The sequence below is a fragment of the Acomys minous genome (genome assembly GCF_964271855.1).
Source record: "Acomys minous genome assembly, chromosome: 3".
Classification (NCBI taxonomy): Eukaryota; Metazoa; Chordata; class Mammalia; order Rodentia; family Muridae; genus Acomys; species Acomys minous.
Window position 1 is genome coordinate 101,424,456 of NC_140485.1, and position 18,309 is coordinate 101,442,764.

General features: G+C 39.9%; 1 protein-coding gene across 1 annotated transcript in view; it reads right to left on the reverse strand.

Moving 5' to 3' along the window:
- The window catches only part of FRK (fyn related Src family tyrosine kinase), a 103,943-nt gene that overhangs the window by 17,480 nt on the left and 68,154 nt on the right, over positions 1-18,309 (reverse strand). Inside the window, exons 3-4 of the mRNA XM_084777976.1 lie at positions 5,250-5,413; positions 3,039-3,207 (exon numbers count right to left, since the gene is read on the reverse strand). Coding sequence (XP_084634102.1) covers positions 3,039-3,207; positions 5,250-5,413 — 333 coding nt within the window. The remainder of the gene's footprint in view (positions 1-3,038; positions 3,208-5,249; positions 5,414-18,309) is intronic.

Here is an 18,309-nt window from a genome sequence, read left to right on the forward strand (position 1 = left end):
AGAGTCCTGCGTAACTTCTCAAACGTTGCAATCAGATGGAGCGCTGCTGCCCAGGAGCCCTAGTGCATGATGATTTTTGTGTAGCTTTTGCATTTGATGAAAGCAGTCATCAAAACACAGCATAGAGAAATCAAACTGGGACTAAGCTGGAAGCCTTCCCCCTCCACTCGACAGCTTTCAGTTTTGGAGATATGGAGAGGACACAGTGCAGGCTGCTGGAGAAGAAAGCCAGCATTGACTGTGCTCAGCTGGAGAGTCTGCATGCTAGGATACTGGGCTGCCAGGTAAGAAGATGCATCTAGCTGGTGGTTACGACCCTTGCCGTATTGTCAGGGGTGGTCAGTATCTCATCGTATGCTTCCATAGAATGACAGTGCCACTACGGCAATAGTGGCAAGATTGTTGTGGGGATAACCAGATGCTTTTTTGATTGGATTTAAAGTCCTGTATATGGGAGGAAAACTGTGCCTATACTGGGAACCTGGTTTAAAAAACAACAACAACAACAAAACAAACCTATGGCGAGTAGGGTCATAGGCCTGAGGGAGAAACCTACTACTCTTGTTTTACTAAATGAACATACTGTCAAGTTTCCTTATAAATGTTTGTTTATATTCCTAGATTAGTGCTGCTCTCGGCTTCTTTATGTGGTAGTTATGGGTGGTTAATGTAGATACCCATAAAAGGTCAAAATACTGAGAAATAGTGACTGTTGAGAGCTCATACCTAAACAGGACATCCATATCACCTGCCACTCCAAGGCTCAGGGGACAGTCCAGAACAGAGAAAAGGAAGAGTAGAAGATATTGTAAGAATTGAGGATAGGCAGGAATTCTGTGAAACACTCTCTTCTGAACATAGCATGGCCCTTGCGGCACTCAGGTGTTCATAGTACCTGTGGTTGCCTGTATAAGACCTGCTCACAGTTGGACCTGTCAGTGTTCTATTATGGATGGGAAGGAGCTCATGAGGCCCCACTCCTTCCTGGGGAGCTTCTGCAACTTAATGGTTTCTAACGGAAAGAGAATCGTTTTCTTCAATGGTATAGCCTCTGATAAGTTTCCCATGTTCCAGGAAATATCACCCACCCAGACTTTAACAAACAACCCTGATTCAACTTAGTTAATCATTGAATCATTGGGAGAGACAGACAGACAGACAGACAGACAGACAGACAGACACAGAGAGAGACAGAGACGGAGACATGAAAAGAAGAGAGGTACTTGTGAGAGGAAGAAGAAATTTGGTGGTAATAAAGCGGAAAATGAGAGCATAATGGAGTATGTTAATATGATTAAAAAGTACATTATATGCATGCATGGAACTATAAAAAATATCAAAAATGTTTAACAAAACTATGGTGTCAACAAAAAGGAATATAACACTATCAAAAGCTGAAAGTCTAAAATAGTTAAATGCAGCAACTTTGTGTCATATTCAAGATGCTATTTCAAATGTCCCTTGGCTCCTCTTGCCAATTCCTTTGGGTTCCTAAAAGTGCCTTAGCAGAGAATTAGAAAAATCATGGCACTATACAGACTAGCATCTAAGGAATGCCAAATTCTCAAGTCTCAGTCAGCAGGAGGCTTCTAGAATCTTTAAGCACTGTGGACTAGGAAATAATGAAGGTCCACAGAGCATTGCAGCCCAAGCCTGTAGTTATGATCCTTGAAGTATTATCAGAGATAGATATGAGGTGGCCAGAGCCTCATGTTGTGCGCCCATAGAATGTCATTTCTATAGAGTATAAAACAACAATGATAAATATAGGTCAGAAGCTCTGCCACTTCCTAACATTGTAATAAAAATAACAATATACTTTTCCATTACTGACTTTGAACCAGGCACTATACAATGCATCTCTGCTAATGACCTAATTTAGTCTTCATAATAACTTTGCTAGAGTGGCCTTAGCATTGTCACTATTTTAATTATGTACAGTTCATCTTTATTTCTTTTCTTTTTTTTAATTACTTTGCAGCCTGATACTAGCCCCTTCCCCGTTCTCCTCCTAGTCCACCTTCACACTCCCCTCCCTCCATTCTCCCCTCTCCTTCTCAGAGAAGGGGGGATCCTAAGGGATAGCAACCCACCCTGGCACCTTAAGTCACAGCAGGACTAAGTGCATCCTCTCCCATTTAGACAAGATAAGGCAGCCCAGCTGTGCAACAAAGATCCAGTGGTAAATACTCACTTATAAGTGGACATTAGCCACAATATGCAAGATAACCATGCTACAATCAACACACCCAAAGAAACCAAGAGGGGCTCAAGGGAGGATCCGGAATCTCACTCAAAAGAGTTCTTCATTCAGTTCATCTTTAATAAGGAATTTTATTCCTTGAATAATACTAGCTTATCATCTGATTATGCATGCACATGCATATGTGTTCCTATACATGTGAATGCATGCATGCATATGTGTGTGTTTGTGTGTGTGTGTGTGTGTGTGTGTGAGAGAGAGAGAGAGAGAGAGAGAGAGAGAGAGAGAGAGAGAGAGAGAGAGTCAGAGGAGAACATCAAGTGTTTCCCTCTATCACTTTAAAACAAAATCTCTCACTGACTTAAGCTCACAGAATCAGCTACCCTGGCAAGCCAGCAAGCCCCAAGAGTACTACTGTGTCCACCTACCCAGTGCTGGGATTGCAGGTGTGTGCTGCCATATCTGCCTTTTCACGCGGGTGCTAGGGGTCAAAGTAAGGTCCCTGTGCTTGTGTGTCGAGTATTTTACGAACTGAGCAATATCTTCTGCCCCTACCTCTGATTTATAAAGTATGTTTAGTCAGTAAATTACAAGGTAGAATCCTAACTTTTCAAAATACAGAGCTGGCAGCGTGTTAAGCTTCACTGGAGTGAGAGCATGCCCTTGTCTTCCTATTTTAAAAGCTATCTACTTTATAGTCACCTGGTGTAGAATGATGCCACCGTCCGCTTGCTCTCCGCACTGACCGTCCTATGACGTCTAATGGCATTTACAATAGGAATTTGTCATGAAAAGAAAGCCAATGGATGCCATTTAACCTTTGATGTTTTCATACCTGGTTTTAATGTTTTTACGGCCACTGGAGTGGTGTTATTCCACAGGCCTTCCCAAACTTCTCCAAACTGGCCAGATCCCAGTCTCTTCAGGAGCTGTATGGAGTTGCGATCTATCTCCCACTGGTCCACCGTCTTATATGACAAATCAAAAGGAGTTGGGACCTGTACCTGTTTCAGAGAACAGCGAGAATACTTGTCAGAACAAAGATGTGGGGCTAGCGTAGAGGGCAAAGATGTTGCCCACGCAAATCTGATGGTATGAATTTGATTCCCAGAATCTCTGTAGAGGTAGAAGGAGAGATGTGACTACACATAGCTGACCTCTGACCTCTCTATGCACACTATGGTACTTAAGTGCACAGGCGCGCGCGTGCACACACACACACACACACACACACACACACACACACACACACACACACACACCATTTTCCTTGAAAGGTCTTTGGCTTTTTAAGAAAAATACTGACTCTAAAAATCAAATGTGGTAAATTAAAATCTGTACTGTTGACTCCTTAAGCCAACCCTCTCTCATGCTGCAGCCCTGTGTCCGTCTATCCCACCAGCACTCAGTGTCATCCGGCCTCCAGCCTCGCTGGAGCCTCTCACGGTGAAGCTGAACTAGGAATCTACTTCCCTCACATGTCTTTCTTACAGGCTTTGGCTGTCATATTTATTATATGCATCAAATTTATATATATTTATTTGCAAAATGAAACCATCGCTTTTGAGTTTTATTTTTGTCATTTTATTTTCTTCCATTCACTCATTTACTTTAGTTAATAAGTAGTATTTTAGGGATGGAATGGGCACAATTCAGTAAATAAAACTGGCATGGCCATGATTAGCCAACTTGATTGGATTAAGAAATTCCCAAGACAGCAGCTCGCAACTTGTGGGTTGGGACCCCTCTGGCAAATTTCTGTCTCCAAGAATATTTACATTTTGATTCATAACAATAACAAAACTATGATTATAAAGTACAAAATAATAACTTTATGGCTGAGGGTCACCACAACATGAGGAACTGAATTATAGAGTCACAGCATTAGGAAAGTTGAGAACCACTGACCTAAGAGATTAGTTAAATAGACCTCTGGGTATGTCTCCTGCAACATGTCCAAAGGGTCAATTAAGTCCCAAGAGCTCTGGTATAATCGAAGGCTTGACGCTTGGTGCTCTTATAAAAGGATGGCCTTCGTAGGCATGCTTAAAGGAAAGACAAGAGTCTATTGCATGGTAGTGGGGGTATTTCCTGGGAGCTGCATCGCTCATCCTAGCCCCCTCCTATATTCTCCCTTTTATATACTTCCTGTCTACCATGAAGGGAGAACCTCCTCAATGACAAGTTCCTGCCACCGTGGTGCTCTGCCCCAGTGTGCAGCCAAAATAAATGTTTCCTCTTTGGTTGCTTTGGTCTGTTTGGTCACAGGATACTATGGCTAGTATAACTCATTGTCAGGTTTACTACACATATTATGTCTCTATTGCAGCCATCAAATCAAACTCTAATATAGTGCTTCTCAACCTTCCTAATGTTGCGACCCTTTAAGACAGTCCCTCATGTAGAGGGACCCCCAACTATAAAATCATTTCTATTCCTACTTCATAACTTATATTTATACTGTTATGAATTTTAATGTAAATATCTGTGTTTTTTAATGGTCTTAGGTGACCCCTGTGAAAAGGTCATTTAACACACCCCCAAAAGGGTTGAGAACCACTGATATAATATTGGGCACGGGCCGGGCGGTGGTGGCGCACGCCTTTAATCCCAGCACTTGGGAGGCAGAGGCAGGCAGATCGCTGTGAGTTCAAAGCCAGCCTGGTCTACAAAGTGAGTCTAGGACAGCCAAGGCTACACAGAGAGACCCTGTCTCAAAAAACCAAAAAAAAAAAAAAAAAAAATATATATATATATATATATATATATATATATATATATATATATATATATATATGGCACAAAATAGCTAAAGATAGTAAAGAAATCAACATGCCTCTTGTAAAAAAAAAAAAGAAAGAAAGAAAAAAGAAAGAAAAATAATAAGATAAGACATATTCTTTAAAAATGAACATAGGATAGTACTGACTCATGTGCCATAATTTCCCTATTCCTGCCCTAAGTAACCAAAAATGACAAATTCTTGAAGTCTGAGAGGAAAATGTTAAGTTTAAAGATAAATGAGTCTTAGCTGGAATAATTTCACCTTTAAGCACGGCTTCTCCAGCTTGACACACAGGCCATCGCTTGTCGTAGTGTAGTAGCTCACAAATTCATTCAAGGTTGAAAAGGCTTTCCTCCTGGTGAGGAAAAAGCCACCTTCAGCCAGTCTTCTTATCCTATAGTGTTTCACAACACCTTCATCCAAAACTGGAACACAAAACAAAGCCTGTCAATAAATGCATCACTAAACCCAAACCTCTGTTGTGATTGTTTGTCACTGTATGAAATGAAACTTTCACACACACAAAATCAAATTTGTCACAATAAAAACATGAAATTTACAAAAGAGACGCACACAAAATTTGTGGTGCGGAAGCAGGAACACTCAAGAGATCAGACTGAAGGAAAGAGAGAAGAAAAATGAAGGATTCAGGGTAACACTAAAACATGCCAAGCTTGGGAAGCCAGCACATGTTATTGAAGAAAACTATAGCGCTGAATCTGTTCTAGCAATGGAAGCAAGAAAATTCTGGTCTAGCTCAGACATCGCAGCATCCAGAGATAACAGCATAAGGTCTTTAAACAAGAACAACTCACCCTTCTCTTCCCACCGCGCCACCCCCCCCAGGAAATCTAATAATGGGAAGACTGAAACAGAGTAAAAAGGATTGGTAGAGCTTACAATATTATAAGAAATCCTACCGTGCCAATGTCACTCACTGTGGAGTTGCCCTTCTGGCCCTTCTGTCTGGACTCATAGGAGAAAGATCCAGCACAACGCAACAAAAAAAAAGCAGCTCCACAGAGCCTAGACTGTGGCAGACATGTGCAATTCCACAATATTACTTAGCCCAAAGGCAAATCCTGCAGCATCGTTGGGGACAATGAACTGTATTACTTTCTGGTAGAAAGAGTTACATGGAAAACTTTGTGTGCTCTTGTTGGTCACTGATCACTCTCTCTTGCCAACAGCACTCTCACTGTCCCCAGAAAGTCTTTGCTTCTCTAGGCTGGTGAGATAGGGAAAGAGGCCAAGCTCACCCTGACCTTGGGAAGGCCCAAGTCAGAGAGAGTTATATAGAAGTTTCAGTTGTGGGACATAAAAAGGCACCCAGGAAGACGAGAAGAATTTTGCTTTTTTTTTTTTTCCTGGAGCTGTTTTGGTTTTGGTTTTGCTGCTGGAGGTTTTGATCTATTGCTATAATTTGTGTGTCCAGCAGGGAGGAAACTGACAGGAGAAGACACGCAGCCCAGTGAGAAGCAGTGTTGGTTGAGAAAGTAAATCTCAGTCCTTGGAGTCAGCCACGCGTGGCTTTCTAACCTCAAAGGTAGGGCTGAAATTAATTTGTGTCAGGTTTTCTGCCATTGTGTTCAAAACATTGACCTATACAATTGCTATCTTGCTTTCACTTAGTGAAGGCATTGGCCACTATTAAAGAAAGAAACATAACAGCTCTTCCGAGAGCTGGTTCTGGATACAGGAGCTAGGCTTTGAAACGTCAATCAAGCAGCAGCAACGTTCTCCTGATAGGACAGAGGCTGAGGAGCATGGACGTGTGCTGAAGTCTTTAACAAGCTGAAGGGCTCTGGAGCAACAGTACTCATCTTTACCATTAGCCAATTCCTTTGTGGGGACTGACTATAAGAATCTGACTTTAGAGTTTTATTTATATTTTACCTGACAACCTGTGCAAAAAAAAAGTCCACTTAAACATCCGGATACAAGCACGTTTATTGAGTCAACCACTAGGGGAAGCTCTATTTTACATCTTCAGGCAGGCCTCCAGTGGTTCCCAACCTTCCTAATGCTGCAACCCTTTAATACAGTTCCTCATGTTATGGTGACCCCCAACCATAAAATTACTTTTGCTGCTGTTTCATAATTATAATTTTGCTACTGTTATGAATCACAGCATAAATATCTGTTAAGCAGGATATCTGACATGTGACCTCCAAAGTGGTCACCACACAGTTTGAGAACTGCTGCTCTATACCACTCGGTTTTAAATAGAAGATCCAATTGTGTACGTTGATAGTAAAAATACAGTATGATAATAAAAAGACATCGTCTGAATTTGGGGAAACTTACTTCCATTTCTTTTTATTAAAATACAAAAGGCATCTCCTGGAGGGGGAGACCTGGTGGCACTCAGAGGAAGGACAGCAGGTTACCAAGAAGAGCCTTGAGACCCTATGAGCATATACAGGGGGAGGTAATCCCCCTCAGGAACAGTCATAGGGGAGGGGAGTAAGGGGAAAATGGGAGGGAGGGAAGAATAGGAGGATACAAGAGATGGGATAACCACTGAGATGTAACAAGAATTAATAAGAAAATTCATTAAAAAATAAAATAAAATAAAATATAAAAGGCAAGCACACAATTAGCTCTCTTAAAGAGAATATCAGTATCTTAAATTGTAATTTTTAAGTGTATAGTATACTCCCTGATACCCTTATCTGTCAAATTGCCAGTGCTACTGTCTGACTCTTGGGTCATGGTTAATTGGCCTGCATTATAATCTCCAAGTAGAAGGCTTTTATTACCATGGAGAAATTTAGCTCATAATAGATTCCTGTATCTGGATTAAAAGGCTAAAAAAAAAAAATCGAAGAGAGCTGTAAACAATACCATGTCAGTCCCAATTCATTTCTCCACAATGTAATAAAAAAATTCCAGAAGTAGAAGCAAAATATAAAGTATAGCCATGATTTATATAAGTTATTGGCCTGAAAATTTAAGCTTTGCCATTTATCAAAAAGAAAAGTGCATCAGTTATAGCTGCGATGTCTAGCGAGCCAATAGATCTGTAATTGGAAATGATGAAAAGCAATTCTTTTAATTCCCATTTTTAAACAAGATGGACCATCTCATGGCTCCAAATTGAAGTGGACTATGTGTACATTAAACACAAATTTATGGATTTCTCTTTAATGGGCCACAAAAGATCGAAAGGCTTCCAAGCAAGAGATTTAAATCAATAGATGAATAAAGAGTTAAAATATTCTATGTTATTTCCTTGATCAAGGATAAAAATCACAATGATTGATACAGCTGTGGCAATTTCCATTGATTAAAAAGAAAGCCTAATTAAATGTTTGCCAGGTTTTCCTTAATACAGGTCTGAACTCTTTACTAACTTAATGAGATACTAACATTTGAAAATACAGGTAGAATTTTCAAGCACAGTATGAATTTTGTAGTATAAAGAGTCACATCAAAAGAGGGCCAATCTGGGCTACAATTTAATAATACACAAGCAAAATGCATGCTTGTCCCACTGGGCCTTGATGTCATTAACACTGAGTTAAATATAGACTTTAGCAGCCTCCAGGTTCCCCCATGTTTCTGCGTTCATGTTCAAACTTCCTGATAGCTGCTGCTTTCTCTCCTTGGATCCTATAGCTGTTGTTGTTGTTGTTGTTGTTGTTGTTGTTGTTGTTGTTGTTTCAACAGTCTTTTCATTAAACTTAATTCATAGCTTGAACTTCACTTGAATTCTTTTTCCTATGAATAGCTGGCCTAGCAGCTGCCTCTTCCTCTAGATATCCATTAAAATCCATCAGCAAGGCTGTCCTACCCACTGACGCTCCTGGCTTCTATCAGATAACCCACTTAAATGCACTTATAGGTATCCCAATAAAGGTATCTCTTGAAGGGCAGGACCCATGCTGTGCACTTCCAATACCTTGCACAGCCCACACAACTCACATAAACATCTTTGAAATAAACAACTGAAATAACCAACCGGTGAGCTTAAAGTGATATGTGTATGTGTTTATATGTAAGATTAATATGTTACTGAGATGTCTGATGCAAATGTAGATGGGAAAGAGACACTCTCAGAACATGAGAAAACTTCCCTAGAATTTTATTCTATGTGTGTGTGAGTGTGTGTTGTCTACATGTGTGTGCAGATGTACTTGTCAATGTGTGTACAGGTGGAGGGCAGAAGTCAGTGGCATGTCTGCCTCTTTTCCCTCTCCCTCTTATTTTGAGACAAAGGTTCTCACTTCACCGAACTTGAAGCTTATTGTTTTTGGTACACTGACCAAAAAGCACCAGGGAACTCTCTGTCCCTGTCCTGCCCCCACCCTGACACACACACACACACACACACACACACACACACAGAGAGAGAGAGAGAGAGAGAGAGAGAGAGAGAGAGAGAGAGAGAGAGAGAGAAAGCTGATGGTTACACTGGCCATCCCAACTTTTACCTGAGAGCTAAGGATTGAATATCCCACCCTCATATTTGTGCAGAAATCACTTTACACACTGAGCCATCTTTCCAGCCCTGAAATCTTCATTTTAAAAGGAAAGAAAATAAACTACTAAAATAATAGGAAAAGACAGTTACATTCAAGACAACATCTAATTTCTTAGTTTTTGAAAACGGTGAAAATGTACAAGCATTCAGCTCCTTTGTGGCATCCTGGGCCCCAGTTACTCAGTGTGATCCAGAGCATTCGCCACAGCCAGGAGCATTTATGTGCAGTTGCTGACAGGTCCAGCTGAGTTCTGCTTTAACAGTAAGGTCTTGTTTCCACCCAGTCTAAAGCAGCAGAAAAGGGAGTTTTGGCTTGAAAGGAATGTTGTGTGACTGTGTAATTTAAAGCTCTCAAAGAAAAACCTGCCCCAATTCTATCATGCAAGAAACATGGTATTCAAACATACCAAATAAGTATGAAAGTCGACACATTTCAAAATTAGATTTTTTTAAAAAATATAGACACTCCAGAGACTAACATTGGGACAAAACATAAACAGAAGCACGATGAAAAATGCCAGTACAATAAGCAGCTTGTTGTTTTATAGATAAATAAATGGTTGGTTAAGCAAATTCTTATTTTTCAGCATGTCTTCTGACATCTTGTGGGCAATAGCCTTATTCCCTCTGTTGATAACGATCAGTTCCCACATGGAGTAAAACAATATGACTTCCTTGATTGAGCAAAGGATTGAAAATCAAGAACTGGCTGCCCTAATCTCATTCTGCCCGTGATTTGTTCTTTGACCTTAGGCAAAGAATTTCATTTCAGTTTCCTTATCTAGAAAATGAGAATGATGATCTTATCTCTGCACCCCAACAGGGATGGTTCTCATGTTGCTGTTCACAAAGAATGATAGATATTTGCAATGTGCAACGCGTGGGTGCTGTATTACAAGATCAGTAATATCAAATGGCCTTGTCAACAAATGAGAGACGCTGCTGCCGCTACATTTTCTCTGTTCTCTGCACAGTGATAGCTACAAAACACAGTGGTTACCAAACAGATTTGGTGGGGGGGGGAGGGAAAATACTACTGATTCAAGATGAGAGAACCTTACACTTATAAACTGCTTATTCTTCCTTGACTTCCAAAGATTCGGTTCTAACCTTTCATAACTATGCCAGAGGCAACCTTGATGACTTGCCCTATAACACTGCCTCAGAACTCAGGCTAAGTTAGTTCTACACCAGTGAGTAAAAAAAAAAAAAAAAAAAAAAAAAAAAAAAAAAAAAAAAAAAAAGCACACACAACTGAGCTATTATGGTTTATCTCCTATCAAAATAGAATTCAAAATACGCAGTCATTGCTTTTGCAGAGGATCTGAGTCTGGCTCCCAGCACCCATATTTGGTGGCTCACAGCTACCTGTAACTCCAGCTCCAGGCAATCTTCCGTACTTCATGGACACCCAACAGACATACTCACATACACACACACACATACACACATACACACACACACACACACACACACACACACACACACACAGAGAGAGAGAAAGAGAGGGAAAGAGAGAGATCATCTAAAAGTAACAATCATTTTATAGTGAATTCTTACTCTACAGAAAATAGACTAGGATTTGAGAATGGAAAAAGTATATCTGTCTTGAAATACCAAGTGGTATTATGGAAAGTAATTGTTCTCTTATCCAGAAAATAAATATCAACTACGACAAAACAATAGTGACAGCTAGGCTCATTGTGTGCATAATTATAATTCACTTTGTAGGTCCCCAAACCACCCTGTTCCCAGGTAAGAATTTTAAGTATGCGGTAGACATCGGTCACTAAGTTTTACCATTAAACTGGAAAGCTGAATTAGGTGAAAAATCATCTGTGTTAACTGACACAAGAAAGGTTCCTAAGAAGGCTCTTTAAGGGCACATGTGATCACTCATACAGCCTGAGGACCTCCAGGACCATTTTAATCTATACCCTTGCCTAGGTTGCTACTGATCTTCAGAGGCAGCATAGCAGATAGCCTGTGACATCAAACTCAGCTTTCTTCTCCATGCCGCGTAGCACAGAAATTATAATACTGAACCGTTGAGCTGCTGAAATGCTTATCACATCAAACTTATTCTCAAGACCGCGATACACAAACCCCCTTACAGAAAGAGGCAAGTCCCCCCTTAATTTTCTGGCTCTTCAACTTAGCTGACTCCGCTACTTTAAGAATAGGATGCAAGTTTTGTTGTTTGTATATCTGATATCTAAAGTAAGTGTGTATCCTTCTAATTGCCAATGTATAATTTTAACATTCACCACTTTAAGCTAATTTTAATGAACATTAGCTATTGCATAAAATGTCACATGGCAATAGCCTTTGGCATGTCAGGTACTGCAAGGAAGCCCTCCACAAAGCCATTTGACTATTTCCTCTTGGGACGCTGACTCGTCACTTGATATTATATCTGCAATAAATCACCAGATATTAACATTCTTGTATTATATCACCTCAGTTTTCTGCAGAAACTCTTTGATTGGATTAAGATATATAGCCAGTGCTTCTCCTTTCCAAAATGTACCCTTAGGAAATAATTGAAATATTTATATGTCTTTATTTAGTTAAGTCACTCCCGTGATTCAGAAAAGGTCAAGATTTTACATAACAAAATGAAGTAATTTTTTAAATAGATGCAGGGGAGCTGGCATAATACCTTGGTGGTGGAGTGCCTGTCTAATATGCAGAAGCCCTGGGTTCAGTCTCCATCACTGCCCACAAAATGAATAAAAAATAAATAACATAATGTTCTAATTACAAAAATGAAGGGAGGTGTAGGTGAAGGGAGAAAATGTGACAAACAGAAAGGGAGTACCATGATGACTTTGGAAATAAAGCTGATGTGGTACCCTTAGATGCCTGTCAGATAGCTCACTCCGTTCTTTCCAAGCAGCTCACAATCAAGGTATGATTGCCTACAGGGAAATATCAACAAATGGTTACTCCAAAAGACAGAGAGAAGGAGAGAAAGAGGGACAGAGAGAGACAGACAGACAGACAGACAGACAGAGACAGAGACAGAAAGACAAAGACAGAGGGAGAATGAGCTAATCATTTAGGATATTAAAATGAGAAATAAATTTCTCATACAGATCTCATAAAAACAAACTTGAAAAATATGACAATCAGTATCAGCAAAGACATTCTTGATAGTACGTACAGCAGCACGCTGCTAAGGGGAGGTTCTTATAAACTCTATTCTTTTTTTTTTCTCCTTTATTAATTTATTCTTGTTACATCTCAATGGTTATCCCATCCCTTGTATCCTCCCATTCTTCCCTCCCTCCCATTTTCCCCTTATTCCCCTCCCCTATGACTGTTCCTGAGGGGGATTACCTCCCCCTGTATATGTTCATAGGGTATCAAGTCTCTTCTTGGTAACCTGCTGTCCTTCCTCTGAGTGCCACCAGGTCTCCCCCTCCAGGGGACATGGTCAAAGGTGAGGCACCAGAGTATGTGAGAAAGTCATATCCCACTCTTCACTCTACTGTGGAGACTGTTCTGTCCATTGTCTAGATCTGGGTAGAGGTTTAAGGTTTACCGCCTGTATTGTCCTTGGCTGGTGCCTTAGTTTGAGCGGGACCCCTGGGCCCAAATCTGCCTATCATAATGTTCTACTTGTAGGCTTCTAGGACCCTCTGGATCCTTCTACTTTGCCATTCTCCCATGATTCTCTCATCTAGAGTCCCACTAGAATGTTCTCCCCATAAACTCTATTCTTGCAGACTAATTTGAAACCCAAAATCCAATAAAAGCATGTGTATGGGAAGCTGAAACAACAGTTAATTACCCCAAAGAGGAAAAGCAGTATGAGAAAGAATGTTCACTGCATCATTTTATAGGACTAAATGGTTGCTAAATTGTATTAAATCTGGGAGTTGAGACTTAATTGTAAAAACCAAATAATTGTAAAAGTTACCTAGGAGGGGGGAAAAGGATATGTATTTACTGTAATAAGTGAAATAAATGGGATATACAATTAAGAGAAGATCATAATTACAAGCATGAGGATACAGCTGGCAGATCACACATTACAGAACCTTCTGCTGCTGAAGGAACCCAGCTGAGGTTCCTTGCGGAAATCATAATTGTATATGGGCAAAGATGATTAAATTTGCTAACATGAAGATTACCCTTTGAGTAGCAAATCTGAGGGTGTTTTAGTCCATCTGTTTTTTTTTTTTTATGTCAGCTATAGTAACAGTACACAGCCTTTCAAATAAGATCAGACACATAATGCTCCTGGTTTGTATTTTCTTTTTAGAGAAACAATGTAAAAATTAGCCACCTAAAGCTAGTGTCTATTCATTTGCCTTAAAACATTGTCCGGTGTGACCCATAGTGTTCTTTATGTGAAGAAACAATAAAATCTCTTTTTCTTTCACATTTAAAGTCATAATTAATTTTCTCTTAAAAGAAGACAATGTGTTTCCCTTTTGCCTCAGCTCCCACAGAACCGCTGGATAAACTGACTTCTAAATTCTTATCCTTATCTACCATGGGAGACTCAACAAGAGCTAGTTCCTGTTTCTTCTCCATTAATTTTTATATATTCATTTTTTACTGAATCAATACTTGTAATTACACTTTACATTTTTATATTTATACTTATATTTTGCACTGTTCCAACACTATAAGTTAAAATTATACTTTTTTGTAAGTCCTCAAACAGTCAAATCATAAACAATCAAAGGGCACAGTATACCTACTAACGTCCAGAATTTCTTCTGTGACCACAGGCATCTATTAACATACTCAACAAATGGTTTTCTAATGAAGGAAGTGACTGATGACTAAATAATCTGCTTTCTTGTTGTTGTTTGTTTGTTGGTTGGTTGGTTGGTTAGTTGGTTAATTTAGGATTTCTACTCCTGAAAGTTTAGGCACTCTAAGGTATGAGAGAGCCCTCAAAGGGACAACTTTAACTAGACAATTCCACTATTGTGTTAAAGAGACATTAGAGAAACGGAACATAATATTTGAACTATAAAATTTTGTTGTGTTGAGCTCATAGATTTCTAAACTGTTAACAATGGAGAAAACGTCAGGATGTCTAATGTGGTACCTACATGTCTAGAATAACGTGCTAGGTGTTTGTTTGCCCAGCTGAGAATCCAAGTCTGACCCTGCAGCATGGCCTCCAAAGTCGGCACAGTTGACAAAACCCTTCAACCACCTACTACTCACTTTCTGACTGAAGAAAACATGATAATTTATTAACTTCCAGGTAGCGTGCTACACGGTCCAAAGCTTCCTGAGGGCATCCAAATCTCCCGCAGAGCTCTGGGAAAAACCTTCCCCACATGGGGGATTCAGGTTGATTCTTATCTGCCCTTAGAACCCAGACTGTTACTTATTCCCTCTTTCCTTGCCTTGTTTCATTTAAAGAGAATAAACATAAAAAAGCTGAGGGAAATGCAAAGAATAGTAAGAAAAACACCTTAAAATCAGTTTGGATCTCATTAATAAGTGTTTCTATCTGTTGAGGTTTAAGTATGGAAGTTCTCCCAGAGGCTCATGTGTTAAATGATTGAACCCCAGGAGGGCAGTGCACAGAGGAGACACTGAGTGGCAGCTAGTCATGAGGGCCCAGACATCATTAGTGGATTAACCCTTGAGGAGCTATACTGAGGGGATGGCGAGGTGGACAGAGTACTTCACTGGAGATGAGACTCTGAGGGATGTGTTGTGTCCCATGCCCCTTTCTCTCCATTCTCTCTGATTCTTGGGTGTCATGAGATAGGCAGCTTTCCGTCCTCTGGCCCTTGGACATCATGTGCAGCCTCACCACAGATGGACTGGAAAACTCTGAGGTCATGAGCCAAAACAAGCTTGTCCCTCATTATGCTGTGTTTCTGGTGTGTTTTTCCTCATAGCAGGAGAAGAGTTAATGCAACCTCCTTTCAAATGATTTGTTTTGCCTGCCAGCTCCTTTAGTTTCACACTAGACTATTGTCTCCTTCCATTTCCAACCTTGATTTTCCTACATTAAGGATAACTGTTGGTGATTTCTTAGTTATTCATTTTTATTTCTAAAGCCATGTGCTTTCATTCCCAGAAATTTTATCACATATATATATACACACATATATACACACACATATATATATATACACAAATATATATATATATATATATATATATATGGCACCAGAAAAACTAATTTCATATGTAAACTTGAATGAACTAAAGGACTCTCTGGGAATTGGTAATTACATGATTTATAATCAAGTCTTTAGAAGATAGAGCCAAACCAAAGGGAACTAAGTCACTGGGGCCCTTGGAAAAAATGTGCTGGGTCCTGGCCTCTTCTGTGCTTTCTTTGCTTCCCAGATGCTATAAAGGTAGGCAGTTTGCTCCAGCACATGGCCCCCACAGTGATGCTCTTCCCTGTAAAAGGCCAGAAAACAGTGAGGACAAACATCCATGCACTGAAATGCATGAAACCAGGAGCCAAAATAAACATTACTTCCTTTAAGTTGGTCTTTCTCTAGGGTTTTACCACAGAGACAGAAAAAATAATTCATGCAGACAGTAAGTAACTTGCTTCTATATCAAGGGCGGTAGATACCAATGGCTGGCTTAAAACCAGACAACTCTAACATGCACAGCCTTAATCCACATTATCTTGTCATTGAAAATGGGTGAGGATTTTATGTTGCTTTCTCATACGACTGCTCCAAACTTAAAACAAGTAACCTTTGAGCTCTGTGTACTGCTTAAGAACGAGACAGTGATAAGGTCCATTTCTACCACTGATGCCCCTTAAAGGAAAGGAAGGAGTCCGAGCTCAACACTCTTTAAAACATTTTACATCTAGTACCAGGATTCTGTTCTTTGATTAGCATCTTGGGCCACTGAAAAGCTGCCCTCATTCATCTTCTGTATCCCTTCAGGGACCTCAAATCAAACAGGTAAATCTTTCTTTCTTTCTTTTTTCTTTTTTCAAACAGGTAAATATTTCATTCAAAGGAAACAATCTACTAAAGAGACAGCCTACAGAATGAAAAAGATCCCTGCCAACTGCACAGCCAACAGGGAATTGATATTGAAAGCATATAAAAACTAAACACCAAGCAAGCACACAACCCAGCCAATGAATGGACTAGTGAAATGAACAAATAGTTCTCAAATGATGAAATAGAAATGGCCAATGAACATGGAAAAAAATCAACTTCATCAGTCACCAGGAAAATAGAAATTAAAACTACATTATGTTTTCATTTTACTGACTCAGAATGGCTATCACTAAGAAAACAAATAAGAGCAAATGCTAGTGACTATAGAGGTAAAATGACACATGCAATGCTGGTAGTAATGTAAACTAGACCAGCCATGGTGGAGAGAAGACATGAAAACAGCACTAGTACATGACCACCTTGAGGACAGTGACTCAACATATCACAGAGAAACTCGCACAGTGATGTTTACTACAGCTCTATTTAGGTTATGCAGTCAGCCTAGGTGCTGTCAATAAAGGGTAAAGAAAATGTGGTATGTGTCAGTAATAGAATTTTATTGAGCCTAAAAGAATAACTAGGCTGCATTGGATTCAGGAAAACAGAACCAACTATAGACTGTCAATGGTAAGTGCATGAAGTCAGACTTAGGAAGACAAATGTCACATGTCTTTCTCATTGATGGTTTCAGATTTTGTATGGATACATAAAACCATATATGAATACATGGCATGAAGGTAGAAATTATTCAGAGGACTGACTGCAATGGACAGGAATGGAGAGCGTGAAGCAGAAGGGCAGATGTGTGGATAGGAACATGGCCGAAGTGCTTTATATATTTGTATGAAAACACCTTTTGAAATCCATTCTTGCGAACTGAAGACCCAGAGATGAATCCACACACATTTGCCCACTTGATTTTCGACAAAGAAGCCAAATCCATTCAATGGAAAAACAACAGCATCTTCAACAAATGGTGTTGGTCTAACTGGATGTCTACATGTAGAAAAATGCAATTAGACCCCTATTTGTCACCATGCACAAAACGCAAGTCCAAGTGGATTAAAGACCTCAACCTAAAACCAGAGGCATTAACCCAGTTAGAGGAAAAAGTGGGGAAGAGTCTGGAACACATAGGCACAGGAGACAACTTCCTGAACAGAATACCAACAGCCCAGGCCTTAACATCAACAATTAATAAATGGGACCTCATGAGGCTGAGAAGCTTCTGTAAGGCAGGTGACACTGTCAAGAGGACAAAGAGACAGCCTACAGACTGGGAAAAGATCTTCACCAACCCTTAATCTGACAAAGGTCTAATATCCAAAATATATAAAGAACTCAAAAAATTAAACACCACCAAACCAAATAACCCAATAGAAAAATGGGGCGCAGAACTAAACAGAGAATTCTCAACAGAGGAATATCAAATGGCTGAGAAACACTTAAAGAAATGCTCGACCTCCTTAGTCATCAGAGAAATGCAAATCAAAACAACACTGAGATTTCATCTTACACCCATCAGAATGGCTAAGATCAATAACTCAAGTGACACCACATGCTGGCAAGGGTGTGGAGAAAGAGGAATACTCCTTCATTGCTGGTGGGAATGCAAACTAGTACAACCACTTTGGAAAGCTATCTGGCGCTTTCTCAGAAAAATGGGAATAGGGCTTCCTCAAGACCCAGCTATTCCACTCCTTGGAATATTCCCAGAGGATGCACTACCACCCAACAGGGACATATGCTCAACCATGTTCATAGCTGCCTTATTCATAATAGCCAGAACTTGGAAACAACCTATGTGTCCTTCAGTAGAAGAATGGATAAAGAAACTGTGGTACATCTACACTATGGAATACTACTCAGC